The sequence below is a fragment of the Pan troglodytes genome, chromosome 1 (assembly GCF_028858775.2).
Source record: "Pan troglodytes isolate AG18354 chromosome 1, NHGRI_mPanTro3-v2.0_pri, whole genome shotgun sequence".
In the NCBI taxonomy this organism is placed as follows: Eukaryota; Metazoa; Chordata; class Mammalia; order Primates; family Hominidae; genus Pan; species Pan troglodytes.
This window is the reverse complement of record NC_072398.2, coordinates 62,782,902-62,801,513: the sequence shown is the minus strand read 5'-3', so window position 1 is coordinate 62,801,513 and position 18,612 is coordinate 62,782,902. Positions and strand designations below refer to the sequence as shown.

Here is an 18,612-nt window from a genome sequence, read left to right as displayed (position 1 = left end):
ATTTTGTCTAACCTTTGGACTAATTGGTTCATCCCACTGTATTTGCACTGATATATAAGACTCCCAGGACGTGGGATAAACTCATCTATCCTTTAAGGGTAAGTGTCAAAGTTAACTTGCTTCATAGAATTAAATGTGTTTTCATTAGAGGTGTTTGAAAAAAATGTGTAAAGATAGTAGTTGGAAATTTTTGAAAAGGATTATGTTTATGCAATACACCTGTTGGAAGCCTCTGAATTTATATTGAGAATTAAGAAAAAGTTGGAACAGTAACTCCATGATGCTTATTAAATTACATTTCTGTGACACAGGTTATTATTTTCCTTAAGATAAAATTTTAACCTTGCACTGTTAAGTACATGCCATACTTTGGCTAGAGTTTTAAGATAAGTCTATTCTATGTTGGAGATTTCTTAAGTATTAAAACTGTCAATAACGTGGCTGAGGGTGACTTGATTTGTTCTGCATAAGATTAAGTCTAATGGCCAAATATTTTCTATAAAATTAAAGCTGATTTAAAGTCTTGTTTCAAGAATGGGATGGTTTTATTATTAAGTTACATTTTTAAAGTTACTGAAATGTGTATAATGCAAGCCTAAGTTAGTGGTGAGATGAAAGAGCAGTTTTCTGATACTTTTATTTTATTTTCAGCAAGGGTACCTACGGTACCTGAAAACAACGATGGCATGGAAAACACTTCCAATTTACCTGTTGTTGCTGCTGTCTGTTTTCGTGATTCAGCAAGTTTCATCTCAAGGTAGCTTAACCATCGAACATACTTTTATTTAACAACTATTGCTAATCATTCAGTCTTGATTTTTATAACAACGGAAATATATTTCTAAAAATTTATATTTGCTTGAGTTTAATATACGGTACAACCTTAAAATAATATATAACATGTAGCCTGTTTGTAAGTGCTTTGGAATTCTCATCTTTTTCTCCTTTTGAGAGTTTTGAGCTTGTGTAAAGAATAATTTTGGTACTTGTTATTTCTATGGTTCTCTCGAAAGTTTAAAAAGTGCAGACAGTTCATCATAAAATTATGCTGGAGCTATATAGTATCATAAAAATAACTAAAAAAGAACAATATTTAGATAACATGTAATTTTTGCCTATATGTTGAACAATTTGTTTTTTAAAATCAAATAAATTATTGATAAATAACTTATTTTGGCATCATTTAGACATAGATACCATATTATAATAAACTATAGTGTTTCAAATGGCATTTTATTAGTCTTGAAAATGTTCTCTTTTTCTTACAAGAACTATTTATCCAGATATGGACATATACAGATGTGACTGTCATTTTGTGTTATAACATTAAACTTTTCACAGTTCTCCCAAAACAGGTCCTGGATGAATAGTTCTTGTTACTCATTTTTGGAGACTGTTAAAGTACATTCAGTGAAATCACATTAGTAAAAGATGCTAGCATGCCATCTAGGGACATTAATAGTAACAATGCCAAGCTTTGGATTTTTCTTTTCTTTTCTTTTCCTTTTGTTCCCCTTTGATAAGCAAAATCTGAGAGAATAAAAATCAAGATTCATGACAGTTATGATGAAATTATGTTTCTAAAGTAAACATTTCCAGTAAAATACGAGATTCTTATGAAACCTGAACATGAGTGGTAACTGTCTGCATAGGCATAAGTTGCAGAATTGTTTAGATAAGAAAAGACAGGAAAACACATGAAAGCAAATGTGAATATTCAATAAGAATGATGACTACTCCAGTATCTCCAGACCCTTCGGCTTTCTCGTAACAATGTGACAAGGTTCACAACACTGGGGGCACTTTCTAAACTGCCTTTTCCTCTGTAATACAATTGGTTGTTCACTAAAACAGTGTTACTTTAATTTTAATTGTCATTAAATAAATCAAATTAAAATTAATGAGGCTGGGTGTGGTGGCTCACACCTGTAATCCCAGCATTCTGGGAGGCCTAGGGAGACAGATCACCTGAGGTCTGGAGTTCAAGAGCAGCCTGGGCAACATGGCAAAATCTTGTCTCTATACAAAATACAAAAAAATTAGCCAGGTGTGGTAGCGTGTGCCTGTAATCCCAGCTATTCAGAGGCTGAGGCAAGAGGATATCTTGAATCCAGGAGGTGGAGGTTGCAGTGAGCTGAGCTTGCATCATGGCACTCCAGCCTGGGCAACAGAGTGAGACTCTGTCTCAAAAATAAATAAATAAATAAATAAATAAAATTAATGGTTACAATTAATAGCAATAAAAGTAGGACAGACACCTAATCTATGAAAGTAAGCTTTTCCTGTAGGGATGATTTCCTCTTTTTTTTTTTTTTTTTTTGAGACTGGGTCTTGCTTTGTCTCCCAGTCTGGAGTGCAGTGGCACAATCTTGGCTCACTGCAACCTCCACCTACCGGGTTCAAGCGATTCTCCTGTCTCAGCCTCCCGAGTAGCTGGGATTACAGGCCCCTGCCACCATGCCCGGTTAATTTTTGTATTTTTAGTAAAGACAGGTTTTCACCATGTTGGCCAGGCTGGTCTCACCTGACCTCAGGTGATCCGCCCGCCTCAGCCTCCCAAAGTGCTGGAATTACAGATGATTTCTTATTTCAGAAATCTGCCAACTATAAAAGAACAATCTCTTGATACTGTCTTGTCTGCTTCTCTTGCTTTCTCAACCTCTTCTCATTCTCTTTTTTCTTTATATATAATATATGTATTTATATACATACACTATATATACATTTTTGTATGCATTATGCACTCATGTACGCAAAAAGTTCTGAAAGTTGTCCTACAATTTACTGTTTTATTTTCATATTCAGACTTTGGCATTCCTGGACTCTATTCTTTTAAGATTTGTTTTCAGTGTGTTTCAACATTCCTTTGTGGATTTAGGACAGTGCACCTGCCAATTTCTATTCCAGAGATGGATTCCATTGTCACATTTCTGCAGTCATTTCTCAGGAAGGGTTTTAAGGTGGTGTTTTCCAAATGACTTTAAAAAATATTTGAGAATGAGTATGCTTTTGTTATTGTTTGCTTATTTGTTGCCTGGAAAACCTCTGTTCATGACCTTTATAGTTATGCCCAGTTATTTTAAGGGTTCTCACTTTAGCAGTGGTTGTAAGCATCTGGCTCCCCTGACATTTTAAAAATCCAGTTATCCCCACCAATTAAGGAAGAAAAAGCTCAGTAAAGTTTATGCTGGTGCAACCAGCGTGCTTTAAACTTATCCTCAGGAATGGGAGGCAAAGCGACAGGTGGAAACATCTCAGGCTTAAAATAAGATATATCAGAGTTCAAATTCTGGATGGATTGTTTACTTAAGGTGACCATAAAATGTATTATCTAAATTAGGACAATTATAAGGGTAAAAGAGTTCACTACAAATAATTGGGAGGTATTAATTAACCTATGATGCCAATATACTGGAACTATTAACTAGTCGTGTGAGCAAGTTGTCAAAATTTCTGTGTTTCAGCTTTCTTATCTCTAAAAAAGGGCTACTAAATCCTGGAAACATTTTCATAAGCATTAGAGATAATGTATGACTCAGCACCTGGCATAGAGAAGCTCAATAAATGGCAACTGCTAATCATCAAAACCACAGATCGGTAGTAGCTGTAGCTGCCACCTCTTCCTTAGGAGTATCATCCTCTTTAGGCAAAGCCATTACTTTGCCTGGTTTTCAAAAATGTGTTTATCATCTCAGTCTAGTGAAGAATAAAGTGACATAATTGAGATCACCTAAGACATCAGCCAAATATCAGCTGGGCCTATTACTGACATCATTCCAACACCTTCTCGATCAATAAAATTCTCTCTCACCAAGTGGCTTTGTCCCCCTCGTTAGATTGCTCCCTTTCTATAAAGTGGTTTGGCCATATTTACGCCAGTATTGTATAATTTTAGATTTATCAAGCTGTGCAGGGAGATGTGGGGAAGGGTATTCTAGAGATGCCACCTGCAACTGTGATTATAACTGTCAACACTACATGGAGTGCTGCCCTGATTTCAAGAGAGTCTGCACTGCGGGTAAGTCCTGAGAGCGGGTGTCTCCTCTGTCAAGCAACACTGCGAGTCTGTGAGTCCCCCCTTGCACCCTCGTGCAGTGCTGTGAGACTGAGCCTCCCCTTGCACCCGCTTGCAGTGCTGTTTTCCCACTGTATCACTTCCTTTGCTTAAGTGACTTTCCTTCACTTGCATAAATGTTGCAGCGCATTGTACCTAAGGATGGTGTCAAAGCTTGTGATTATTGGGGAGGGTAAGGGGAGCCTGGAAGTCTGTCACTTGCACAAGGTTATTGACTAGTTCCAAGTAAAATGTCTTATTTTAAATAGAGAAGATACTGTGAGTCAGGAGTCATTAAGTAAATAGTAAGGAGTAATTATTTACAATCAGAGATGTCCTCGACTAGTAATGAGGACTTTCAATAGTTTCATCAAAAGAATACATGAGCATGGAATAATCTTGTCTACCATTGGACTTTCTGATGTTAACACATTTGTAAATTACCTGGAAAAGACACTTTAAAGATAAAGTGCTAGTGTTTAATGATGAATTTCAGTTAAAATTTGAAGGTCTGAATTTTAAATTATGAGTGGTGTTTCACTTGAATATATTTTGGGCCATTTTATTATTAACACAGAAACATTTCCTATTCAATTTAAGAAAATTGTAATTAAAGTTATTTGAAAGGTGTATTTGCTTCAGAATTTGAATGTGAAGTTGAGGAATATATTGTACAATTTATGTATTGGATAGGTAATTATTTCAAATAAGCCTTGGTAAGCCCCTGTTAACTCTAACAAAGGCTTTTTAAATTTTCATTTTTTAAATGAGTAGTCCTCCCTAACATAGTCCACACTGTAAGATTAGGCTGAAAGCTTTCAACTATACACCTTCCCCAGTTTGTCATAATAAGGGCCTCTGCATTACAAATGATTTTTAAGCCTCAAAAATGACCCATTTATGTGGAATATATATACATATATATTTATATGGAATATATTGCTGAGATCTGTACATTCAATTACTGTGAATCCATTACAAAGCAGTGTGTGAAGAGGAGAAGATTGAAGAGATTTCATATGAAGCCTATCTCACTATTTAGACATTTCCCGATTTTTCTTTGTCCATACATGTAAATAACTCGGGCAGCATCGGGATGTCTCTTGGAGTCTGGAAGGGCAAGAGGAGTTGCCCTCAGTCACCATATTTCTTTTTTGACTTGGGCTGTCTCGATCTGGGATACCATCTAATTTTTCCTGGATGATGTACTCCAAATTTCAAATAAAAGACTTAGAAATGAACTTTTGGAAACCTAGTCAAGTCTAAGGTGGGAAATGGCTGTCAAATACGTGGGCCTGGCTTCACAATGAATAATCTGTAACTTCTTGTTTTGCTCTGGGTAGAGCTTTCCTGTAAAGGCCGCTGCTTTGAGTCCTTCGAGAGAGGGAGGGAGTGTGACTGCGATGCCCAATGTAAGAAGTATGACAAGTGCTGTCCTGATTATGAGAGTTTCTGTGCAGAAGGTAAGCATCAAAGTACCAACCAATGCTTCTCAGTACAGCCAGATCTGTGCACCTACCTTAGCATCACTGATAATGTCTAACACGCAGTCCATCTTAGGCCTTGATTTTACTAACATATAAGCTATTTCATAATAATTTTGTTTTGTGGAGATGAATTAAAGAAGAAAAGCGCCTTCCAATAGCAGAACCCCCAGGCTCAGCCAGGCTCCAAGAGTACAAGATGTTGCCAGAGGGCGAACATAGAAGATAAGGCTGAATGTACATGTCTTTTTTTTCTTCAGATATGGTTCAATTTCAGGTTAAATCAACAGTAATCAACTCACTTGATGATTTCTTGTCTCACCCTTGCTGACTTCACGAAGTCAACTATCCTTTGAGCTATCTGTGCTTTTGGCCTCAGTGTTTGAGTATATATTTAAGGACACAAGCAACACTTTCAGCTTCCCTAAACAAGTAAATTTATGAATTAGTTTAAGCCATTAAATTTATAGGCAAATCTACCTAACACGTTGTTAACTGTCATGTTCCTTCCCATTTCTGCAGTCTCCTCAGCAGTCTCTATTCCAATACATGTGCATGGTAAAGTCAATAACAAGGGATATTCCCATCTTAAAATCATCTTCTCTATTTATAGGTCTTGAAGGACTACTCTAGAGTATAACAAAAGGCTCCAGATTTTACAGAAAAAGATTTTTAAAATATACTGGAATACTGGATTACTTTCTTTTACCAAATGGTTGTTCTTAAATTCTACTTTGTTAAAACAAGAATATTTGTGGAGGTCAAAGTGAAAATAAGCTTTGCTTGCATAATCAATCTTATCATTTTATTTAAACAAGCCTGCACTTCCTGCTTCTTTAGAACAGTGAAGAAAGATTGGAAAACTGCTAATCAGCAGAATTGAGAGATGTTTCTTAACCGTTCAATGTTTTCATGGGAAAACATTCCAAAAATAATGAAGACAACACCCTTGTAATAAAAAACTCAGAGCTCACCCTTCCTGCAGCTTTTAGCAGGCCCCATGATGAGTGACACATAATTTACTCATTACCCTAATTGTTTTGGCTGTGAGACAAGAAAGCTAAGAATTTGTTTTGGGCAGAGGATGTGTAGGGAGTGAAGATGGTTAGAAAGTGATGAGACATTGAGAGAACATTTTGATAAAGATAACACTTTATGTTATGAAATATTTGGTCAGATTACCTAAAGTTTAGGTAGAACTCTGAAAAAAAATGATGAAGGCAATGCGGGCCAACTTTCTTTACAGAATTCATAAGATAGTCAGCGTCCCAACTTAAAATAATAAAACCACTCAGAACCTCAATACTTCATTTTTTAAGTATAATAACCAAACTATCTTGAGATTCACCACTTAGTTGTTTCAGTATAGATACTACTTACAGGTGTCTATATATCTAAAAATCATAACATTTCAAGAATTGAAGGAATCCCAGCCATCCAAGTGCCTCTGAATGTGAAAGAGAAAACAGAGTCCAAGAGGTTAACCGTTTTGGCCAAGAACATTAGCTAGTACATGGCAGATCTGTTTCTCAAATTGAGATACTTGATGTTTTTGCTGGGTAGGAGGAGAAACAAGAAGGACAGTGGCCAGTTCACAGAGACTATAGCAGTAGGGTTCTGGGGCGATGTTGCGGGGAGCAGCATGATTTATCACAACCCTTCTGTACCCAGAGAGTCCCCAAAGCTGTTTTCTTATCCTTCGTTAGTCCCTCTTGTTGTTCCTAAAAAAAAAAAAAAAAAAAGTTCCATGTTTTCTCTTCTAGACTGAGAAGCGGAAAAGGGAAGGGGACTAAAAGGTTAAAAAGATACACACCAAACCATTAACAGTTGTATCTTTGGGAAGGGCAGGGCATTTTGAGGAAAAGCACAATGTGAAGGTGTGAACTTTTCACAAGAATATTCATGTCGAACTTTTGTAATTAAAAAAAGAACAAAAGGCAAATTGGCATCATTTAATTGAAATGAATATTAAAACAGAAAAAAATGAATACTAAAACAGAAAAAAAATTCTGAAGGCAAAGACCTTCAGAAATCATCTTGAATAAACATCTTAGTTTGTAGACAAGAAGATGAAGTTCAAGATAATTATTTGCCTAAGGTCACAATGGTAGAGGCTCGCAGGCCTAGGACTGGAATTTAGGTCTTCTGATTCCTGAGACTTTGCTCCCTGTCATAACTTACAACAATTTGAGAACCAGTATTTTATAGCAATGCATCCTTAGAGTTAAATGGAGTCATTTGTGTTGAGCTGGAGCCTGCCTGCACTGGCTGTCACCAGCATCTACTCTTGAAGCTAGACGCATCCGTGCTTTTCACAGTTAGAGCTGCTGATGAACATAAACAAGATGTTAACTGACTTGTCTTGCTTGGCCTCAGTGCATAATCCCACATCACCACCATCTTCAAAGAAAGCACCTCCACCTTCAGGAGCATCTCAAACCATCAAATCAACAACCAAACGTTCACCCAAACCACCAAACAAGAAGAAGACTAAGAAAGTTATAGAATCAGAGGAAATAACAGAAGGTAGGAAGATGACAGATATAATCAAAGGAGCTTTCTTAGATGAAGTAACTTGTAGGTGACTGCTTATCTAAGCCCATTCTCAGAGAACAGGGTAATCTTAGGAATCATGAGGCTCATTACACTCGAAGGTTTTAGACTTTGCTTTTAAGTAAAGTTTAAGACAAAGTATAAACTCTCAGCTCTTTCTGTATTTACCAAACCCAGCATGAGTCTGGGTTAAAACAAATCAGAAGGGACAAATCTTACTATAAAAAACAAAAACCACCCCATGATTTTCTTTGCAGAATAATTTGATTCTGTGTTTTGGAGGATATGGGAAAGTTGAGAGATACTAGTAATACTGCTAGTATCTCTGATAAGCCCAGGTGCCTTGCTTTTAACTGACAGATTAAAAGGCAATTGGTCATATTACTAATAAAAGCCAAATCCAGATACTTGTAGACTAGTAAATAGCACTTCTTGCTGTGTTTAGACTGGTAGTTCTTTTTTGTTTTAAATCACAGTTGGTGTGATCAAACTTTCTATTTGATTTATAGAACATTCTGTTTCTGAAAATCAAGAGTCCTCCTCCTCCTCCTCCTCTTCCTCTTCTTCTTCAACAATTCGGAAAATCAAGTCTTCCAAAAATTCAGCTGCTAATAGAGAATTACAGAAGAAACTCAAAGGTTTGAGCATTGATAAAGATCAAAGACTGTATCAATGCCATATTAACAATGATTATATTTAAAAGTAATGCGTGTTGGTAGAATGAGGACATCTTAATATGGGGGGGATATAACTTTATAAATATTATCTTAGAAAGTACCAAATGAATACTTCCTACAGGAAATTAGTGCCAAGCGGCTAAGAAGCCACTCTAAAAGCAAAGGATAAGAAGATGCTGTAGCAGGACTGTGGAACCAGAAGATGGCACCAGAGATGATTATTGATGGCTTTCTACTGTCATTCTTGTTTACTTGACATCATTTTGCTGCTTCTCCTTCATTTCCTTGCATTTTCATTTTCCCTTCCCCAGCTTTATTTTAACAAACATTTATATACTATTGTTCTAAGTGTTTTACAAGTATTAACTCATTAAATTCTTACAAACCTCTATGGAAAAAATATTATCCATATTTTACAAATCCTCTTTATTTTCCTAGTAACTTATATATTATATCTGGCTGACTTTTCCTCTAGTAGAGACTGTGCTACAGAATAGGCTATTATTGCCTGAAAAGAGATTTCCTTTGCTGTTTATTATTTCCTGAAGTTCTGGTTCTAAATATATATTCTCTTTCTCCAGGAAATACTGGATTTTTGGATAAGGGAGTTTTAAAGAACTCTAAGTGGTTGTGATTTCCTCCGAAGCATTCGCTCTAAATAAATAGCCAGACATTTAATCTTTTAGTCACCCAGAAAATCGTGCAGGAAGCCACCCTTGGGCTTTGTAGTTCACATGTGGGGCAGCTGCTATGGGAAAGCCTTGATAAATACTGTCTTTTTCTGCCCATCACACCCTAAGCTCCTCCTTATGTCCCCTGGGACTTGCAAGTTTAGCTGCGCAGAAGAAAAGGAGTGGCTAATAGCCCTATGTATGGGAACAAGGCTCAGCAGGGACTGTGGGGGTGACTGGGGCAGATTGCTCAGAGGTAGCTGTAGAGGCCTCTGAGATAATTGGTGCAGCAAGATGGTAGTACTCCAGGAGGAAGGAAGGGACACTGGGCACTGAAGAATAAGAGTACAAAAAGTAGGGGGTAAAGAACATTAATATAAACAGATGAATTAGTGTTATTTATCGTGCTGGTAATTTTGAACTTGCCACTGACTTCCATGTATTAATTGTATAGAGTTTTATTTGTGCTTTTTCATCCCTCATCTCATTTATTCCCTAAAACAGCCCAATAAGATAGGCTGAGTATTTGCCATTTTACAGCAAATTAAAGGACATAGTAGAGGTTAGCAATTTGCTTAGAAACACACAACTAGTCAATGATAAAGATGGGATCTTTATGTCACTATTAAAGAAAAAAATATTCTAAAATAACAAGATGTATATTTTTTCTCCAGTAAAAGATAACAAGAAGAACAGAACTAAAAAGAAAACTACCCCCAAACCACTAGTTGTAGATGAAGCTGGAAGTGGATTGGACAATGGTGACTTCAAGGTCACAACTCCTGACACGTCTACCACCCAACACAATAAAGTCACCACATCTCCCAAGATCACAACAGCAAAACCAATAAATCCCAGACCCAGTCTTCCACCTAATTCTGATACATCTAAAGAGACGTCTTTGACAGTGAATAAAGAGACAACAGTTGAAACTAAAGAAACTACTACAACAAATAAACAGACTTCAACTGATGGAAAAGAGAAGACTACTTCAGCTAAAGAGACACAAAGTATAGAGAAAACATCTGCTAAAGATTTAGCACCCACATCTAAAGTGCTGGCTAAACCTACACCCAAACCTGAAACTACAACCAAAGGCCCTGCTCTCACCACTCCCAAGGAGCCCACGCCCACCACTCCCAAGGAGCCTGCATCTACCACGCCCAAAGAGCCCACAGCCACCACCATCAAGTCTGCACCCACCACCCCCAAGGAGCCTGCACCCACCACCCCCAAGGAGCCTGCACCCACCACTCCCAAGGAGCCTGCACCCACCACCACCAAGTCTGCACCCACCACTCCCATGGAGCCTGCACCCACCACTCCCAAGGAGCCTGCACCCACCACCACCAAGTCTGCACCCACCACTCCCATGGAGCCTGCACCCACCACCCCCAAGAAGCCTGCCCCAACTACCCCCAAGGAGCCTGCACCCACCACTCCCAAGGAGCCTGCACCCACCACTCCCAAGGAGCCTGCACCCACCACCACCAAGGAGCCTGCACCCACCACTCCCAAGGAGCCTGCACCCACCACCACCAAGTCTGCACCCACCACTCCCAAGGAGCCTGCACCCACCACCCCCAAGAAGCCTGTCCCAACTACCCCCAAGGAGCCTGCACCCACCACTCCCAAGGAGCCTGCACCCACCACCACCAAGTCTGCACCCACCACCACCAAGGAGCCTGCACCCACCACTACCAAGTCTGCACCCACCACTCCCAAAGAGCCTGCACCCACCGCCCCCAAGAAGCCTGCCCCAACTACCCCCAAGGAGCCTGCACCCACCACTCCCAAGGAGCCTGCACCCACCACCACCAAGTCTGCACCCACCACTCCCAAGGAGCCTTCACCCACCACCACCAAGGAGCCTGCACCCACCACTCCCAAGGAGCCTGCACCCACCACCCCCAAGAAGCCTGCCCCAACTACCCCCAAGGAGACTGCACCCACCACTCCCAAGGAACCTGCACCCACCACCACCAAGAAGCCTGCACCCACCACTCCCAAAGAGCCTGCCCCAACTACCCCCAAGGAGACTGCACCCACCACCCCCGAGAAGCTCACACCCACCACCCCCGAGAAGCTCGCACCCACCACCCCCGAGGAGCCCGCACCCACCACCCCTGAGGAGCCTGCACCCACCACCCCTGAGGAGCCCGCACCCACCACCCTTGAGGAGCCCACACCCACCACCCCTGAGGAGCCCGCTCCCACCACTCCCAAGACAGCAGCTCCCAACACCCCTAAGGAGCCTGCTCCAACTACCCCTAAGGAGCCTGCTCCAACTACCCCTAAGGAGACTGCTCCAACTACCCCTAAAGGGACTGCTCCAACTACCCTCAAGGAACCTGCACCCACTACTCCCAAGAAGCCTGCCCCCAAGGAGCTTGCACCCACCACCACCAAGGAGCCCACATCCACCACCTCTGACAAGCCCGCTCCAACTACCCCTAAGGAGACTGCTCCAACTACCCCTGAGGAGACTGCTCCAACTACCCCTGAGGAGACTGCTCCAACTACCCCTAAGGGGACTGCTCCAACTACCCCTAAGGGGACTGCTCCAACTACCCCTAAGGGGACTGCTCCAACTACCCCTAAGGGGACTGCTCCAACTACCCCTAAGGAGACTGCTTCAACTACCCCTAAGGGGACTGCTCCAACTACCCTCAAGGAACCTGCACCCACTACTCCCAAGAAGCCTGCCCCCAAGGAGCTTGCACCCACCACCACCAAGAAGCCCACATCTACCACCTCTGACAAGCCTGCTCCAACTATACCTAAGGAGACTGCTCCAACTATCCCCAAGGAGCCTGCACCCACTACCCCCAAGAAGCCTCCTCCAACTACTCCTGAGACACCTCCTCCTACCACTTCAGAGGTCTCTACTCCAACTACCACCAAGGAGCCTACCACTATCCACAAAAGCCCTGATGAATCAACTCCTGAGCTTTCTGCAGAACCCACACCAAAAGCTCTTGAAAACAGTCCCAAGGAACCTGGTGTACCTACAACTAAGACTCCTGCAGCAACTAAACCTGAAATGACTACAACAGCTAAAGACAAGACAACAGAAAGAGACTTACGTACTACACCTGAAACTACAACTGCTGCACCTAAGATGACAAAAGAGACAGCAACTACAACAGAAAAAACTACCGAATCCAAAATAACAACTACAACCACACAAGTAACATCTACCACAACTCAAGATACCACACCATTCAAAATTACTACTCTTAAAACAACTACTCTTGCACCCAAAGTAACTACTACAACAAAAAAGACAATTACTACCACTGAGATTATGAACAAACCTGAAGAAACAGCTAAACCAAAAGACAGAGCTACTAATTCTAAAGTGACAACTCCTAAACCTCAAAAGCCAACCAAAGCACCCAAAAAACCCACTTCTACCAAAAAGCCAAAAACAATGCCTAGAGTGAGAAAACCAAAGACGACACCAACTCCCCGCAAGATGACATCAACAATGCCAGAATTGAACCCTACCTCAAGAGTAGCAGAAGCCATGCTCCAAACCACCACCAGACCTAACCAAACTCCAAACTCCAAACTAGTTGAAGTAAATCCAAAGAGTGAAGATGCAGGTGGTGCTGAAGGAGAAACACTTCATATGCTTCTCAGGCCCCATGTGTTCATGCCTGAAGTTACTCCTGACATGGATTACTTACCGAGAGTACCCAATCAAGGCATTATCATCAATCCCATGCTTTTCGGTATTAAAAATCAGTTATTTTCATTTTTAAAGCTGGTAATGTTAGTTTACATCTATCTGAACCAGAATGCCTTAGTTTAGTATCACTCAACTGAGCTATATTACCTGACCTTGTTAGCTTGTGAAGTTTTACAGCTTCCCTGTAGGTAAGCAGAGATGTAATTATAGTAAGCTTTTTCATTCTCTAGAAAATTAAGTAATAATGTAGGGCTGGGAATTTAGCATATGTGTGTCTGTGAGCAGCAGAGATGGTATATAGAAAGTCAAAAAAATTTAGTTCGGAGTCTATTCTTAAAAGTACAATGCAAAGCAAAAATCTGTAGTATCATTTTCCAAACTAACCCAAAGGGAGGGCAATCAGAACTGAAAGATGCAATTTCACATTGAGTTCATACATCCAAAAAATGTCTAGTTTACATGAAAATCAAGGTAACCTGGTCCATTCCAATTCATAATAATTTATTTCATATAATACTTTTGAAGAGTATCATCTTTAAGTAAAATGGAATTATCAAGTATATAACTATGCAAACAGGTCAAACTGTGTCCTTCAAGATCTTAGAAAAGGTAAACAGGAAATAGAACCATGTGGAAAGACTTGAAAAGAACATACAGACTTTTCTCATTCTGTTCTATATTTGTTTTGTTTTTGTTAATTTGTTTAGATGAGACCAATATATGCAATGGTAAGCCAGTAGATGGACTGACTACTTTGCGCAATGGGACATTAGTTGCATTCCGAGGTGAGCTATGTACACATTTATTTTTCTTCTCATCATTCTGTTTTGGCATTTATGAGAACGAAAGCCGTGGAAGAGTGCTAGTTTGGGTTGTTTTCTGGAGGGGAATCTGACTGATAAGCACACCTCACAGGAGAATCCGAGAGTAATAACAGAAATATTGGATTAAGAAAATTAGACAAAGTAACAAAACAAAACCAAGACCCTGAACTGATACTACTGAGGTTTTTTCCTACTGTTAAGATTTAAAAAGTAGTTCAATTTTTTTTTTGGGGGGGGGTAGTTAAAATTTAAAAAATAAAATAAAATAAAATTTTAATTTCATACCAAATGAAATGACACCAGCATGCATATTCGCTGCTTTATTTGAAAATAACATCTCAATTGTGATGTGTTCAAGTGTTACACTCTCTGTCGGAGAGTAACAGAAGAAAAGTTATTTCATGTTAATTCTCTGCTGTACTCTGCTAGTCCAGTCTTGACACATATTTAGATTAAATCTGAAAGCAATTCCTTTTCGTACAGTAGAGGCTAAAGAGATGTTAGTCATTAAATTATAATTCCTTAGTTCTAAGAGATAAAGAAATTGAGATCTAAAGAGATAGTGACTGTAAGTCACAAAGCCAAAAGGCTTTTTTGAGACCGGATCTCCCTCTGTCACCCAGGCTGGAGTAGAGTGGCGCAATTACGGCTCAATGCAGGCTCGATCTCCTGGGCCCAAGTGATCCTCCCATCTCAGCCACCTGAGTAGCTGGGACTACAGGTGTGCACCACCATGCCTGGCTAATTTTTTTTTTTTGTAGAGACAGGGTTTTGTCATGGTGTCCACGCTGGTCTCAAACTCCTGGGCCCAAGCCATCTACCTGCCTTGACCTCCCAAAGTGCTGGATTACAGGTGTGAGCCACTGCACCTGGCCCAACCAATAGGCTCTTTCTAAAGAAACTAGAAAACTAAAGTATCTCAAAGGTTATGCTAAATTTCGGACTTGGGAAATACCTGCTCTCAGAAATGTTCAAATACTACCTTTTGTATCTGACTAAACTTCCAGTCATACAATGCATAAGAAAACTACATTTTTTTTCATTTTGGTTTCTTTTGTGATAGGTTTAGCATTCAGCTTGTAGGCTGATGTCTTTCCTTAAATTTTAGGTCATTATTTCTGGATGCTAAGTCCATTCAGTCCACCATCTCCAGCTCGCAGAATTACTGAAGTTTGGGGTATTCCTTCCCCCATTGATACTGTTTTTACTAGGTGCAACTGTGAAGGAAAAACTTTCTTCTTTAAGGTAACACAAATATCTTTGTGAGAGAAATTTAATAATAATTTGTAACTGCATTATTTATTACAACATATATTGCCTTAACCTCCAATATGTGTCCTTTTAAATACTCTGTCATCAAAATTTAATCATAATTCAACAGTTTGATAACAGTAATGGTCAAAATTCAACTGTTTAACTAAGTTAACACGTTCTCTCTATACTTAAATCTAGAAAGGAGTTCCAAATCTTTTTTCCCAAAGCTGATAACATAATTTTCTCTTTTAAATTATCAGGATTCTCAGTACTGGCGTTTTACCAATGATATAAAAGATGCAGGGTACCCCAAACCAATTTTCAAAGGATTTGGAGGACTAACTGGACAAATAGTGGCAGCGCTTTCAACAGCTAAATACAAGAACTGGCCTGAATCTGTGTATTTTTTCAAGAGAGGTATGTGTTACATAATTGACAAGATTACAAAACTTTTAAAGAATTACACTCAGCATTTTCATTTATTATTGACTTTACTGTCAAAAGATATCTTTAATGGCTGAAATCAAATATTTTCAGTGAAAAAAATCAATATTGAGGGTAGTATTCTTATTGCCCTCAATTTTTATTTTCATTTCTTCACAGGCGAGTCACAATTCATTTGAGTTTTCAGGTCACTGATAGAATGTCATTTACTTTCGCTTCACAAATGTGCATGTCATCCTTGCACAAGGGCCATGCTAATCTCTGTATCATTCCAGTTTTAGTATATGTGCTGCCAAACTGAGCACTTGTCACTTTCAATTGAAATTAAATATATAACTATGTAATTTGCTGCATCTATTCATTCAACAAGTATTTCAGAGTTTAATAATTATTTTTATAATACCCTTGACTAATAGCCATTATTAATATCAATATATTATATGAAAAATGAGAACAAAACTGTTTCCTATACATTGTAAAAGTTGTTTTCCACCTTTTCTGAGGGTATTAAAATTAATTTTCATTTTCCATGTGATATTCTAATACATAACAGGTGGCAGCATTCAGCAGTATATTTATAAACAGGAACCTGTACAGAAGTGCCCTGGAAGAAGGCCTGCTCTAAATTATCCAGTGTATGGAGAAACGACACAGGTTAGGAGACGTCGCTTTGAACGTGCTATAGGACCTTCTCAAACACACACCATCAGAATTCATTATTCACCTGCCAGACTGGCTTATCAAGACAAAGGTAACATTTTTATTGTGTTAAAAAAATCCTTAAACATAAGTAGATGTAATACAGTTTCTTATACAGTAAGGCTTATGAAATATGGATACTGATCAAACAGCCCTAATAATTTAAGCTTACTGATGAAAAACTCATCCACTTGCCTTAGTGAATAACCAAAGACCAATACTTTCTTTTTCCTTGTGGGTAAGGAAAGCAGTTTGTTCAGGTTTGTTAGTTATAACCAATACTATTTATCAAGTACTTCTTACCAAGAACATTATATACCAGTCTATAACCCTCAATAGTTCTACATCAGAGGGCTAAAACTGAGATTAAAACTCAGATGTCTGGCTCTTTCCAAGATAGTACATTGCCTTTTAATCTGGTATCTTTTATTAAACATGCCACTTACAGGTGTCCTTCATAATGAAGTTAAAGTGAGTATACTGTGGAGAGGACTTCCAAATGTGGTTACCTCAGCTATATCACTGCCCAACATCAGAAAACCTGACGGCTATGATTACTATGCCTTTTCTAAAGGTAAGGTATTAACTAATAGTTTCCCAAGGAGGTGATATCATTTGTGAAAATATGAAGATAAAGTAAAAATGCTGGCTGCAATGATGACTCAATGTGAGAAGTTACACTACGATACTTATTCTAATTGCTGTGGAAAAGAGTTAAGACTTTTGCTTTAATTTCAATTAAAATGATGGCACTGCAACTCAATTCTGCTCTAACCTTCACGAGATTACGATAAAACATCCAGTTACTAGAGTAAACTTGCTACTGACGATAGTATTTTACTTCTATCATTTGTGGCATTTAACAGATACCTTGTTTGGCACAAGGTTATAATGATTTGCATCACTGCAGAGTCTGTAAGATCAGAAAGAAGTTCCTGAGAAACTAATTTTATTAATTAAATTATATTACTCAGGATGCTTTTCTTTGAAATGCCCAGAAATCTAAGTTATTCTGCCTGTAATTTCATAATATGAATGACATTGGCATGTATTTTTTAAAAGGAATAACCCCAAGTAAATTATTTTTCAAACTTGGTTACCCTTTAATGTTTACTTCATAAAGGAGAGCTGAACCTGATTTTACAAAAAGATGGTGAAATGTCAATCTTTTGAAACATCAAAAAAGCTGAAAAGTCTAGGCAATTGTTTTTCTTTTTGTTATAAAGTTCAAATTAATTAGTAAAAACATCTCTATTAAAATGATAAACATTGTCTTTGAGCGTAATAGTCAACATAAGTTATTTTTTAGTTTGGGCATTGTTTTCTTTTTAACTAAAAAAATGTTTTCTCTTCCATTTAGATCAATACTATAACATTGATGTGCCTAGTAGAACAGCAAGAGCAATTACTACTCGTTCTGGGCAGACCTTATCCAAAGTCTGGTACAACTGTCCTTAGACTGATGAGCAAAGGAGGAGTCAACTAATGAAGAAAAGAATAATAAATTTTGACACTGAAAAACATTTTATTAATAAAGAATATTGACATGAGTATACCAGTTTATATATAAAAATGTTTTTAAACTTGACAATCATTACACTAAAACAGATTTGATAATCTTATTCACAGTTGTTATTGTTTACAGACCATTTAATTAATATTTCCTCTATTTATTCCTCCTCTCCCTCCCATTGCATGGCTCACACCTGTAAAAGAAAAAAGAATCAAATTGAATATATCTTTTAAGAATTCAAAACTAGTGTATTCACTTACCCTAGTTCATTATAAAAAATATCTAGGCATTGTGGATATAAAACTGTTGGGTATTCTACAACTTCAATGGAAATTATTACAAGCAGATTAATCCCTCTTTTTGTGACACAAGTACAATCTAAAAGTTATATTGGAAAACATGGAAATATTAAAATTTTACACTTTTATTAGCTAAAACATAATCACAAAGCTTTATCGTGTTGTATAAAACATTAACAATATAATGGCAATAGGTAGAGATACAACAAATGAATATAACACTATAACACTTCATATTTTCCAAATCTTAATTTGGATTTAAGGAAGAAATCAATAAATATAAAATATAAGCACATATTTATTATATATCTAAGGTATACAAATCTGTCTACATGAAGTTTACAGATTGGTAAATATCACCTGCTCAACATGTAATTATTTAATAAAACTTTGGAACATTAAAAAAATAAATTGGAGGCTTAAGGATTAGAAAACTTGTTCCATTT

The 18,612-nt window shown here is 38.3% G+C and overlaps 2 protein-coding genes and 1 non-coding gene across 11 annotated transcripts in view; 1 reads left to right on the top strand and 2 right to left on the bottom strand.

The window, feature by feature from the left end:
* The first annotated feature begins 634 nt into the window (after positions 1-634).
* Positions 635-17,907, top strand: PRG4 (proteoglycan 4). 5 transcript variants are annotated; one of them, XM_054656709.2, is made up of 12 exons: positions 635-757; positions 3,896-4,018; positions 5,398-5,517; positions 7,915-8,064; positions 8,601-8,729; positions 10,114-13,176; positions 13,841-13,918; positions 15,066-15,202; positions 15,472-15,628; positions 16,209-16,406; positions 16,803-16,928; positions 17,715-17,907. In XM_054656709.2, the coding sequence occupies exons 1-12, from the start codon at positions 682-684 to the stop codon at positions 17,810-17,812; spliced, it is 4,455 nt and encodes a 1,484-aa protein (XP_054512684.1). In that variant the 5' UTR covers positions 635-681; the 3' UTR covers positions 17,813-17,907. The 5 variants fall into 5 exon arrangements, with proteins under 5 accessions (XP_054512684.1, XP_054512686.1, XP_054512690.1 ...); XM_054656711.2 differs by lacking the exon at positions 3,896-4,018; XM_054656715.2 differs by lacking the exon at positions 8,601-8,729.
* On the bottom strand, positions 15,857-15,960 carry LOC112207034 (U6 spliceosomal RNA). Its single transcript, XR_002941514.1, has one exon. It is a non-coding gene; the product is annotated as a U6 spliceosomal RNA (small nuclear RNA).
* TPR (translocated promoter region, nuclear basket protein) overlaps positions 17,860-18,612 on the bottom strand; it is a 61,733-nt gene continuing 60,980 nt past the window's right edge. For all 5 annotated transcript variants that reach the window (XM_009439730.5, XM_009439738.5, XM_003308639.6 and 2 more), the window contains one exon: positions 17,860-18,060. In XM_009439730.5, coding sequence (XP_009438005.3) covers positions 18,005-18,060 — 56 coding nt within the window. In that variant the 3' untranslated portion in view covers positions 17,860-18,004. The remainder of the gene's footprint in view (positions 18,061-18,612) is intronic.